We start from the raw sequence: 13,753 nt of genomic DNA, 5'->3' as shown, positions 1-13,753 counted from the left end.
TCTCCAGAGGTCTCTTTAATTTTCCTGTAGGCAGTATCTATCTTACCCCTAGTGAGATAAGCCTCTACATGAGGGCTTAACAACTGGCCGGTTTTGAGCGCGAGCACTCGCGTCTGCTCAGGCACGTGCTCGCGAACAGGCGCAAGGTCGCGGAGTGGGGAGGGAGGGGAAATGCGCGCGCACGTATGAATGTGATCTCGCGTTCTTAGCAGATTTAACTAGCCATCTGAATGCTTTGAACATTTTACTACAAGGTAAAGATCTGCTAATTACTCATTTCATAGATCGAATACGAGCTTTTAAAATGAAATTGACACTTTGGGTGAGTCAGCTGGAATCAGGAAACCTAGTTCATTTTCCTAAATTATCATCCATGCAAGATGTTCACAAAGACTGTGAACGTTATTCACATAGTTTAGTTGATCAGCGCTTTCGAGATCTGACAGCACTAGACAGTGATTTTGATCTGTTCTCTCCATATTCAGCGAATATTTAAGAGATTCGTCCTGAGCTGCAGCAAGAAATTATTGACCTGCAGTGTGACTGAGAATACAGAGACAAATTTCAGAACAAGAAAAACATTTTGGAATTCTACAGACACTTCCCTCAGGATAGATTTCCTCGTTTGCACAAACTGGCGGCTACAATAATATCAATGTTCGGTTCCACGTATGTTTGTGAACAACTGTTTTCTGCAATGAAATGTAACAAGACGTGCCTGAGAAACGCATTGTCTGATCCAAATTTAAACTGCACGGTGTGCCTAAAATGCACAAGAACAATTACTCCGAACATAGACGCAATTGTAAGGGCAAAAAGTACAAGATAACCGAGAGTCCCACACTTCAGTGACACCTTTTATTGTGTAACAGTTCACAAATTAATGCGAATGTAGAGGCATACACTAAGCTAATAAGATTATGTGGCATGTGTACATTCTCCTTTATTTGTTTCATTTGTCGCAGTAATAATTCGTGAGTGATATCCCTGCAGGTGGCCGCGGATTTACATTGACTGGCGGCAGTTGTTGTGTGCCCCACGTGACTTTCCCCACTCTCCGCTCTGGTCCGGTAGTGGGGGTAGCGTGCTCGCGCTGCTCCGTGCTCGCGCCTTGCTGCTCACAGCTTGCTCCGCGAGCACGTATGTTGTGAAGCCCTGCTCTACATCCTAACATTTGTCCTCTAGCCATCCCTTCTTAGCCATTTTGCACTTCCTGTTGATCTCATTTTTGAGACGTTTGTATTCCTTTTTGCCTGCTTCATTTACTGCATTTTTATATTTTCTCCTTTCATCAATTAAATTCAATATTTCTTCTGTTACCCAAGGATTTCTACTAGCCCTTGTCTTTTTACCTACTCGATCCTCTGCTGCCTTCACTACTTCATCCCTCAAAGCTACCCATTCTTCTTCTACTGTATTTCTTTCCCCCATTCCTGTCAGTTGTTCCCTTATGCTCTCCCTGAAACTCTGTACAACCTCTGGTTCTTTCAATTTATCCAGGTCCCATCTCCTTAAATTCCCACCTTTTTGCAGTTTCTTCAGTTTTAATCTACAGGTCATAACCAATAGATTGTGGTCAGAGTCCACATCTGCCCCTGGAAATGTCTTACAATTTAAATCCTGGTTCCTAAATCTCTGTCTTACCATTATATAATGTATCTGATACCTTTTAGTATCTCCAGGGTTCTTCCATGTATACAACCTTCTTTCATGATTCTTAAACCAAGTGTTAGCTTTGATTAAGTTGTGCTCTGTGCAAAATTCTACCAGGCGGCTTCCTCTTTCATTTCTTCTTAGCCCCAATCCATATTCACCTACTACGTTTCCTTCTCTCCGTCTTCCTACTACCGAATTCCAGTCACCCATGACTATTAAATTTTCGTCTCCCTTCACTATCTGTATAATTTCTTTTATTTCATCATACATTTTATCAATTTCTTCGTCATCTACAGAACTAGTTGGCATATAAACTTGTACTACTGTAGTAGGTGTGAGCTTCGTATCAATCTTGGCCACAATAATGCGTTCACTATGCTGTTTGTAGTAGCTTACACACATTCCTATTTTCCTATTCATTATTAAACCTACTCCTGCATTACCTCTTTTTGATTTTGTGTTTATAACCATGTAGTCACCTGACCAGAAGTCTTGTTCCTGCTGCCACCGAACTTCACTAATTCCCACTATATTTAACTTTAACCTATCCATTTCCCTTTTTAAATTTTCTAGCCTACCTAACCGATTAAGGGATCTGACATTCCACACTCCGATCCGTAGAACGCCGGTTTTCTTTCTCCTGATAACGACATCCTCTTGAGTAGTCCCCGCCCGGAGATCCGAATGGGGGACTATTTTACCTCCAGAATATTTTACCCAAGTGGACGCCATCATCATTTAATCATACAGTACAGTTGCATGCCCTCGGGAAAAATTACGGCCGTAGTTTCCCTTTGCTTTCAGCCGTTCGCAGTACCAGCACAGCAAGGCCGTTTTGGTTATTGTTACAAGGTCAGATCAGTCAATCTTCCAGACTGTTGCCCTTGCAACTACTGAAAAGGCTGCTGCCCCTCTTCAGGAACCATACGTTTGTCTGGCCTCTCAACAGATACCCCTCCGTTGTGGTTGTACCTACGGTACGGCTATCTGTATCGCTGAGGCACGCAAGCCTCCCCACCAACGGCAAGGTCCATGGTTCATGGGGGGATTATATTAATTAGTGTATTAATTAGTGTGAAATAGCCAAATACCTCTTATAAAGTAAGTATTATAATCTTGGTGTTTGGTAAGAAAGACTATTTCCTAGCACATGCTGTATTTTGTGTATCAGTCTTGTTTGGTTTTGCTTATAATTATCTTTCACTAGTGAAATATGAGATTACTTAGCAAAGTGGCTACTTCATTCGTGTGTTGTAGTTGGGTTGTTGAAGTTGGGTAGATAAACAATCTGCTCACCAAGTGGCAGGAGGAGAACGCACATATAAAGGTATTTAAATTTACAAGCTTTCGGAGCCAGTCTTCTCATCCCGTCTGGTAAGTCTCCCCTGATCTGAGGTTCTGTCATCTTCTCCGAACTCTCCCCATTTTCTAAACCTCACCAGTCCATTACCTTCACCTCTCTCCCCTCTCATTCAACCCTTCTGCCAGAAGAAGGAGCCACTGGCTGCAAAAGCTTGCAGATTTAAATACCTTATATTGTGTGTCCTCCTGCCACCACTATTTATCCAGTTTCATTATATTTTCAAAAATTTATTATTTTCATTCATTTGTGTGTTGGAGATAGAAATAGGATATTGAACTGTTCAGTGCTTAATACTCTTTAAAATGTTATATTGTGCTGCCCTGCATCTCTTATGGTTGCTTTTTCATACATCCATACATAAATGTTTTGTGCTCCTTAAATCCCATCACGAGATAGTTCCTTCAGGGATGTGGAATGGGGTGTATGTTATTCGTTAACTGAACTATTCTGATATCACAAAGTACTGGTGACCTCATGTTATTAATGTTCATGTAAGACAGGAGCACATGTAACCCCGTTTGGCACGCTTAGTGGCACTCACGTAGGGCTGGCAGCAGGTACAGATCAGTGACATGCCACAATATGCCCATCTTAAATGTCCATTACGAAAGTAATGTAACTTAGTGCATTACATGGAGCAATAATGAATTTTATGAATACGTGGTGTCTGTTATTTTGGACACGTCTGAAAGAACAGACAGCACCTGGAATCCACAGCTTTTATAAATATTATGTAATCAAAGGAGGAGGAAGGAGAAAGGGAAGGAACTACTGATGTCAGCTGCATGGATGGTACTGCCATTAGGTGACACCGGTGTCAGTGGGGGTCGGCTGGGTGGCTTGCTGAGGTAGTCCACGCAGTTGCTATAAACACTGTGTCTGGATTGCACAGTGGTTGATGCAACTGCTTAGTAAGCAGGAGATCCTGGGTTCAAATCCCAGTCCAGTACACATTTTCACTTAATATCAACGGATTCTGCGTAAAGTTCTGAAGCAGCTGATATCAGTATTTTTCTTTTCTTTCTCCCCGCTCCACCTTCAGTTACGTAATAATAATGAATTTTCTAGTAGGAACTCTTGATTGACAAAGCCAGATACTAAATCTGTATGCTTTTGTTTTTGGTTCCCGGTTCGAATTCCTCATTTCTTATAACATCATTTGCATCCTCAAATATTTAATTAAGGCAGCAATACGCATACTCGCCAAGAAACATTATTCCATATTTATACCATTATCTGAAAACTCACATTTCATTTACACAACTTTTTTGTTGTGTATCAGAAATGAGTTCATGACAGCTCCATCAGGTGCTTGAAGCCAAAAAAATGGCAAAATTTACAAATCATTGGTATCCAGGCCACAAAGTTTTAGTTGGGAAAAAAAATTGAACTTGTGTCTTTGAACATTGTGAACATGTGGTGTCCCATCTTCTGCATAGCACATATAACGTATGCATAATCACAAAATACTTTGGAAACATGTATGGTGTTTGCAACATAACTTCTCACTTTTTGCAGGGGTTACTGAGAATGGAAAATTCAATAGTTTGTTGGTATTGATTTGTTTCTGTTCAAATCCAGCTATAGTTAGCAAACAGAACTGTTACTGGTATACCAATTTTATGTAAGTCCAGGATGCCACAGATTTGTGTGCTGGTAGATCCTTTATGAAAATAAACGGTGATAAATTTATACTTAGCTTATACTATACTTTGTAAATCTAACTGACAAGAAATAACATTGTGTTGTAGGTAACAGAAAAGTCGTGTTAAAAATTCTCAGTGCATACATCAATTCTCTCTATGGATCACAGCTTTTGGCGGTATCTACAGTTGTCTTTAGCAGGAAAGCATCTGACGGTCATGGGCTGAACGGGTTTGGGTGGTAAACACATAAGTTCTTGATATTGTTTGCTTCATAAAATCATGAATAATATGTATTCTTTTAATACCATTTTTTTCAGGTAACTTTAACTTGCTTCAGTTAACAATGATTTGTTTTTACATGAACAATTTCATACTAGTAACTTGAGTGGGTACTGTACTACAACCAAACAAACATAACACATTATTGACATTGTAATCTTGAGTATTCATTGACGACTCTTGTAGTCTAGTATTCCGAGGTTCTCCTTTGCACTCCATGTCCATTCTGTTCAACTGTTCTTCCAAGTCCGTTGTTGTCTCTGACAGAATTACAGTGTCATCAGCAGAACTCAAGGTTTTTATTTCTTGTCTGTGGATTTTAATTCCTACTCCAAATTTTTCTTTTGTTTCCTTTACTGCTTGTTCAATGTACAGGTTGGATAACTCTGGGGATAGGCTACAGCCCTGCCTCACTCTCTTCTCAATCATTGCTTCCCTTTCGAGCTCCTTGACTCTTGTAACTGCTCCCAGTATTTTACCCCTGCTACCTTCAGAATTTGAAAGAGAGTATTCCAGTCAACATTGTCTAAAACTTTCTGTATGTCTACAAATGCTATAGACATAGGTTTGCCTTTCCTTAATGTAGCTTCTGTACCCTCCCAGTGCTGTCTCTTTCTGCCATGATTTATAATATGAAAAGTGCTCCTATACAAGCCCTTGCTATCAAGTGCGCACTTTGATGCATTACTGAGTGTGTAGCCTATATCTCTACGAGAGTCATTCACATTCATTCTAATTTCCACAGCCTCTTTTAATGACTTGGGTCGTCCTGATAGTGTGTAGTGGGGGCCAGAATCTGTCAGTGCTTAAACGACATCTTGTGTTTGTTCACAAGGCTATGTTTGGCAACTGATTTTTGTAGATGTCAGTATTTTATTTGCCATCGGTGTACAGTAAAGTGCTGTAAAACAGTTTGACTAAACTACCACAAATCACTACTGCCAAGTCATATGCAACAATACAAATGTCTGATACTCTACATTTTTGACTACCCTTCACAGAGCACAATTTCTTTTTGATTTCCTTAGATGGCTGAAAGTTTTAATCCAATGTATGCTTAAGATCATTATACTGCACTCTGTGTTGCTCTTTGCTCCACACAATGGAATAATCATCGTATGCTGATATTTTGTGGATTGAATGATTATGATCTTATGTTTCCCAGAGAGAGCTGACTTCATTTCATGTGGCAGGTAGCCATTTTCTCAGAGGTTAGATAGTTTATTATGGTTTCGGCTTAGTGTGTTACAGTTCAGCTCATCTCTGTGAGCAGATGATGGAAACTGTACCCATTTAGATATAACTCTGTGTAGATTGGTTTAGGATACACCAGTGGCCAAGCCCACCATCTAAATTTCATTCAACTAAAATATCTTAAGAAGGGTAGCTTTACCATCATTTTCCATTTCTGCAGCAAACTTTGCATTGAGATATATGTTGGCCATCTGATCAGTGATTGCTGCAATATTTTGTTGCAGTGAGGCAAAATCAAAATGTTATCTCAAATTTAAAGGTAAAACATTCTTCAAGATCCCCCTGAAAAATTTGCCACAGCTGGTGCTATGAGCATAACTCTGTCTGCTTCTGTCCTTATTTGTTTGATGATAATGTCAACAAACATATATAGTTCATAAAACTGTGTTCACAGCAACCAACAAAAGGTGCCATTAATTGCATTAAATATTTGGCATGTCTGTCTGTTGGAGAGTTCATAGGCAAAGAGTGGGTCTTATTGGTGCACCTTCTTTGCTATTGTAGGAAGGTGACCACAGGGCCTGTTGTCACGAGTTCTCTACATCATCATTTAGAAATGCCTGATTCCTGTAGTAATATTCCTGTCTTTCTACTCAGAGACAGGATTGCATTTCAGAATAGCAGCTCATCAAGTGCACAAAAAAATATACTTTTGCTGAATGCAACCTTGTGATCAAGCACAAGATGTTTGACCAGACATAGATTCTTGTACAGACTCTACACTTCAAACTACTGGGACTCAAATCACCAAAGAGGCTATGGAAATTAAAATATGTGTCAACAACTTTCATGAAGCACACACAGTGCTTCATGAAAGTGGGCACTTGATACTGCGAGACTGCCTAAAACTATGTCGTATATTGTAGGTCACAATTGAAAAAAAGGTGCTGTACACAGTTTTCCATTATTTCCACCAATGTAACCTCTAGTTGCAGTAGACACTACTACACCATACACATCTGTGTGATTCCATTACTTTTTTTATGGTTGGTTAGTTTTCTGACAAAGGCTACTCTTTGGTGAAAACTCGGTTTGGATACAGAATTAACTTGGTAATTACAGTGAGAAGGTTTAGTAGAACAGATTTGCCACAAAAGTTTTATGGTTATATGGGTGAGAAATAACTACTTTTCAGTACTTACGTTAGTTGAATTGTAAGCATTATAAGTTTGACTTTGCCTGTTATTGTGTAACTGAATGGTATTTTGTTGTTTAACAAATACGGAATAAATCTTTGCCATGAGACTTTAATTTTCAGGTAACATATACTAGGAATTTTGTCAGTCATACAAATTAAAAGAGAAATCCACACAAATATAAAAAAAGGGGTGTGAAGTGAAAATGTTTTTAGATCTGCATTCTATCTGACAGGATTTCTTTATTTTTTCACATAGTGTCCAGGTGCTTCCTGTCATGATGTGGCTGCACTGTAATAGCAGGCCAACTGCCTTTTGACTATGCAGTTACAGACTATAGCTTTATGCGCATTGTCTCCTCCTCCTCCTCCTTCTTCTTCCTGGAACATTTCTTCTTATGCAGGTCACACACAGAACCTCTTCCAAGCTTCTCTTTCCTCCCATAGTCTTATCATTCAGTCTCTCCTCTTACTGCAGTTCTCTTCAGTTCACTTCATCCTTCACCTGGTCTCTCCATCTTGTTCATGGTCTTCCAGTTTGTCTTCGTACAGATTTTGTCCATTTCAGGGCTGTTCTTTTAAGACTTTTTTTCTCCCATGTATGGCCAAACCATTTAAACCATTTCTCTTCATAGTTTCTTGTAGGGGATTAATCTGAAGGGTATTTCGTGTTCATTCCTTATCCTGTCCGTTCTTATGTTGCCCTGGAAGCCTTGAAGAAAATGCATCTGTGATGCTTGTATTCTGCTCAGATCTTCTTTGTCTAGGTGTGACTTTCTGATCCATAGGTGAAAATGGGAGATAATGTGACTTTCATAGCCGGCTGGTGTGGCCGTGCGGTTAAAGGCGCTTCAGTCTGGAACCGCGTGACCGCTACGGTCGCAGGTTCGAATCCTGCCTCGGGCATGGATGTGTGTGATGTCCTTAGGTTAGTTAGGTTTAATTAGTTCTAAGTTCTAGGGGACTTATGACCTCAGAAGTTAAGTCCCATAGTGCTCAGAGCCATTTGAACCATTTCTCCAAAATTTCATCCTTGATGTTTCTTTTCTTGGTTAATTTATTCCTTAGATGCCTGTCCTTAATGTTTTTTATTATTCCTGCTGTTTCTCATTAGTTCACTGTTTGTTAATTGGTTAATCTCTGCTAGGTATTTAGTTCTTCCAATTTCTGTTCATTTTCTTCACAAATCATCACTTCGTTTGCATATTTACAAGTTTCAAATAATCTACTCTTGACCCCTGGTGAGCTTTCCTTATGATGTTGTCTATGACTATATTAATTAACACTGGCGAGAGCACACTTCCTTGCCAAAGCCCTCCATCTGTTCTAAACCATTCTGATCTTTTTGTATTATAACACAATTCAGGCATTTGTTGTACATGTTTCTGATTCTCAGTTACAATCATTTTGACAGTTTCAGAGTATTCTGACTTTGCCATAACTCTACACTTCTAACTGTGTCATTATCCTTTTTGATATCTATGAATGCAACTATGCTATCTTTCCTAAATTTCCATTTATTTTCTACAAACTGTCTGGCTGCAAAAATGGCACCTATAGTTGGTATTCCTGGTGAAATCTATGTTGCTCTTATATTAAAATTCAGTGGGGGACCTGTTCATATCTGAAGAATGAAATAAATGTAACTGAGGTGATCAGAAATTTCTCACTACAGCACTGAGTTAATTGCTTTCAAGTTGGTATGTTTCGATAATAAATTTATAAAATGTAGTAAGTCCTATGTGAAGTACATTTTGAGTTTTCACTGTTTGGAAGTTTCCCATAATGTTAACATTTTAAGCTTTGTTTTATGATGATACTTTTTAATCAATTATTTTGATCCTAGGTTGACAGCGATGCATCATGGTCATTGTGGAGGGTTGGAACAAAACTGCCTGGAAGCATTGTGAGGGATGAAACACCAATTGCTGAGGAAATTCTATTTTATGTACAGCATCCTTTCCATGAGCTCAGAATGATGGCAATAACATTCATACCAACCCTTTTTGGGTCTTTTGAAGAACAAAAAATTGAAAAACTACAGTGGCAGAGTAACATGTTTGAATCTTTGTGCAAGATTATCATGGAAGCTTTTGTTGTTGAGGTATGATTGTTCATTCAATTGCCCTATTCTCTTGAAGATTACAGCATACTTTTAACATGTTAATTATTTCAACTTTAATATTTGAAGGTTAACAGACACTTTTCGAATTTCCATCATTACATGAAGAGAGTGAAACTCGCTATTCCTGTTCTTCGCAGTCACATTATTTAGGTGGAATGTATTCCTACTTGTTCTTACTTCTTTCTGCAAATGCAAAAATAAAACAGATAGAATGCATGCACATCTAACACATTTTTCTCCATGTTTGAATCTCAATTATGAGAATATATTTACTGTATAAAGAAGTGTTCTTTATAATGAAATAAGGCTACAGTGTAAGCAGTTCCTTCCACTTACTTATCATATCCCACACTGAGAAATAAACTTGTCTTAAAAAAGAATTTTCCTGTTGAAATGTCTAAAATTTTAGTATGGATGAATAATACATTGGGAAACACACACACTGGTACAGCAGCATGGCTTTGAACAATATCCACTGTTGATGTTATTTTATTGCACACATTTTTACATATAAAAATAATTTTTAACAAAAGTTGGTTGTTCTCTGTTACCTACATAACTACAGTTGCCTGAGATTGCAGTCAAGTGAGTGTGAGTTTTTTGTGTGTGTGTGTGTGTGTGTGTGTGTGTGTGTGTGTGTGTGTGTGTGTTGCTTTTTTTTTTTGACGAAGACCTTACTAACTGAAAGCTTTATTTGGGACAGTCTTTTTGTTGTGCCTCTCTGCGACTCAGCATCTCTGTTATATGGTGAGTGGCAACTTTACTTTTCATGATATTGTTACCTACGTAACTTTTTTGGTTATTCAGTTCTTAAGAACGAAATCTGTAGGACCAGAGCATTATGATTGATTGGGTTTTTAAAAAGCCATTGAAGTCATCCAAATTATGTTTACCCCGTTTTTTCTGCAGCTAATTGTCGAACTGGCCCATAGCCGTAGTTTTGCAGTGGCCTTTCATCTGGTTGGGAAGTTTGTTTATGATCATATCTGTGCAGGATGCTGTACTAGTGTTGTGATGTTGATGATAGGTGACTGTTTCCACAGATGGATTTGTCTCTGATTGGGTAGTAAATGTCACTGACTGGGCTGAATTAGGAACTGATGAGCAGGTTTTCCACATAGACATGACCCAGGAGATAGGGATTTAAGAGCAGGGGTGACATAATTTGTCAGGTAGGAATATCAATATTCATTTGCTTACTCATCATTTGGATTTACAGCTCCTTGTGTTTACCGTGTTTACAGTTAAAATTGAAGGATGTGAGGTCCGCCAGTTATGCAAAACACTGTTTTTTCCCAAGTATCCAAACATGTTTCAGCACCACTGTGTCATCATTAGTGGGTTTCCATTTTATTTAATCTGTACTAAATGATTACAAAATTATGTGGATACTAAAAAGAGTGTTTTGCATAACTGGCGGACCTCACATCCTACAATTCATTTGCTTATTGGCAGATTAGCACTTTGGTTTCTTGCTTCAGGGCATGTTGGGATGTAATCACAGCTGTGACTAAGAGTTAAAGGAGTGTTGAGTGTATGGGTAAGTCACAAAAGATTGTTTTGTGGACAAGGCAGCATGGCCTTCTGCATTTTGGAAGGTTTCTTAGTTAATTTGGTGGTTTCACGTTGTTGCGACTCGCCGCTCTTTCAAACTGCCGCTGCGCAGTTACGCGCATCCTCTACATGCGGCGCTGTCTGCCAGCCATGCAGCAGCAGCGCCACCTAAGCGACCAGCCAGCCAGCGGCCGCTAGACTCGGACTCAGTTATGATTTGACTGTTAAAGTGTACACACGTCTTACTCTGTTTACTTGATCTGTGACTTTCATGTATTGCGTCTTCCTTGAAATGTATTTGTTCAACTTGAAGTTAGTACAATTGGCGACGAGGTAGTGATTTCGTCGCGGCATCAAATGCGGGGCGTCTCTCGTTGTTGTCTCTACTTCCTTTTTCCTCCTTACGATGAGACGGCGGAAGACTGGTCTAATTACGAAAAACGTCTTCGAGAGCACTTCTTGGCATTTCATGTCGCGGACGAACAAACATGTAAGTCTCTGTTCCTTTCATGGATTTCACCTAAAATGTATTGATTGTTGTCGCAATTGGCTCCTTTGAAGGATCCTGCGTCTTTGTCCTTTGCTGAAATGTGCTTACTTCTGTCCGTTTATTTTCAAAAGCAAACACATGTGATAGCGTCTCGTGTTGCCTTTTATCGTTGTCAGAAACAACCAAATCAATCCTATCGCACTTGGGCTGCTGAACTTCACGGCCTCAGTAGGAAGTGTCAATTTGTAACTGAAGTTCACAAAGAATCCTACGCCGATTCCATGGTACAGGATGCTATTATCCGATCAGCACTCGACAAAGAAGTTAGGCAACGTGCCCTTCAGTTGGCAAATCCGACTCTAGATGAAGTCCTATCGATCGCTCAGTCTTTTGAAATTTCTCACGCCGCTGGAGCACAAATAGAGGCATGGGGCGACGTCGGGGGAATACAACCTCTGTGCAATGTTGATGAAGCGTGTGGCATGTCCCCGTTGGCCGATGTGGCCGCATTACACTCCCAAACGCTGCCTCGGCCTAACTGTAAACAAACCTCTAAGAAATTACAGCAAAACCCACAGCAACTTCCTTCATGTCCGCGGTGTTTTATGAAACATTCACGAGAAGATTGTCCACAACGGTTGACCGTGTGTCACAAATGCAAAGAAAAGGGTCATGTGTCATCCGTTTGCAAATCAGACCGCATACACGATGTTCATGAACATGACGCTGATTCTGATTCTGTGTTGTCTGTCAATTGTATTTCTTCCCTTTCAGGGAAGTTATTCCTCACTGTCCAAATACTTGGTCGAGATGTTCGCATGCAGGTGGATACTGGTTCTGGTGGCACTATCATCAATTCTCAGACGTATCTTCAGTTGGGTTCTCCGATCATATCACCTGTCACTAGGCAATTACGGACTTACAATAAACAGAAGATTTCTCTCTTGGGACAATTTGATGCGGAGGTATCTTACAAATCTGTCATTTGCACTGTTCCCATATTTGTGGTCGACCATAGTAACGCGGAGAATCTTTTTGGTTTCGATGGCTTTCTCATTTTTGGGTTCTCCAGATGACTCTGTCAATATCGTCTCTGATGCTATTCCTTATGCTCAATTGGATTCCTTGTCGACGACATTTTCGTCCCTTTTTTCTCCTGGGTTAGGCCATGCAAACGACTTTGAAGCTGATATCACGCTCAAACCCACTGCTCGGCCTGAGTTGTTTTGGGCTTGGCCCATTCCTGTGGCCCTTCGTGATCAGGTCAAACAGGAGCTGGATCGTCTCACTGTTTCAGGGGTCTTGCTTCCTGTCACTTCCAGTGAGTGGTCCTCTCCTGTCGTTGTCGTTGCTAAGCCAAATGGTGATATTCGTCTCTGTGGCGATTTCAAAGCCACTGTAAATCCTCAATTCCTTATCGACACTTACCCTATGCCTCGACCTGAAGAATTGTTCACTAAACTTGCTGGAGGCCAGTATTTTTCTATACTTGACCTGTCAGAAGCTTATCAACAACTTCCTCTGGACGCTGCTTCCCAGCAGCTTCTGATCCTTAACACACATTTCGGCCTCTGTCAATACCAACGATTGCCATTTGGGGTTGCCAGCGCCCCTGCTCTCTTTCAGCGATTCTTGGAACTATTATTGCTCACTGTCCCTGGGTATAGAAATTACCAAAACAACATTGTTATCACTGGCTCCACCACTGACGAACATCTTCAAAATCTCTGCACACTTTTTCATGTCTTACAGACTGCCGGTCTTAAGTGTAATCTTCAGAAATCAAAATTTTTTCAGACATCTATCGCGTACTTGTGGTTTCAACTCTCTCGGGCTTCAGCAAACTGTCGCTGCGATCGACGCCCATCCTCGCACTACATCTGTTAAGGAACTGCAGGCCTTCTTGGGGAAAAGAGCATACTATCACAAGTTTTTACCGTCTGCTACTTCGGTGGTTTAGCCGTTGCTGTGCCTGTTGCATAAAAACGTGCCTTTTCACTGGTCCGCGTCATGCAATGCAGCTTTCCAGACATTGAAGACTATGCTGAAACAGGCCCCGTGCCTGGCTACTTATCGACCTGGCCAACATCTTGTTCTTGCCACAGACGCCTCTCAATACGGGGTCGGTGTAGTCCTTGCGCACCGTTTTTCTGACGGTTCTGAACAACCCATTGCTTATGCCTCCAAAACGCTCACGGATGCCCAACAAAAGTATTCTCAAATTGAAAAAGAAGCTTTGGCCATTATTTAT

The 13,753-nt window shown here is 40.2% G+C and overlaps 1 protein-coding gene across 1 annotated transcript in view; it reads left to right on the top strand.

Moving 5' to 3' along the window:
• The window catches only part of LOC126456248 (serine-protein kinase ATM-like), a 445,804-nt gene that overhangs the window by 153,579 nt on the left and 278,472 nt on the right, over positions 1-13,753 (top strand). The window contains exon 22 of the mRNA XM_050091998.1: positions 9,180-9,437. Coding sequence (XP_049947955.1) covers positions 9,180-9,437 — 258 coding nt within the window. The remainder of the gene's footprint in view (positions 1-9,179; positions 9,438-13,753) is intronic.

This window comes from Schistocerca serialis, chromosome 2, assembly GCF_023864345.2.
Source record: "Schistocerca serialis cubense isolate TAMUIC-IGC-003099 chromosome 2, iqSchSeri2.2, whole genome shotgun sequence".
NCBI classification, from domain to species: Eukaryota; Metazoa; Arthropoda; class Insecta; order Orthoptera; family Acrididae; genus Schistocerca; species Schistocerca serialis.
Note: the sequence above shows the minus strand (reverse complement) of the source record. Positions and strands in the feature narration are given on the sequence as shown.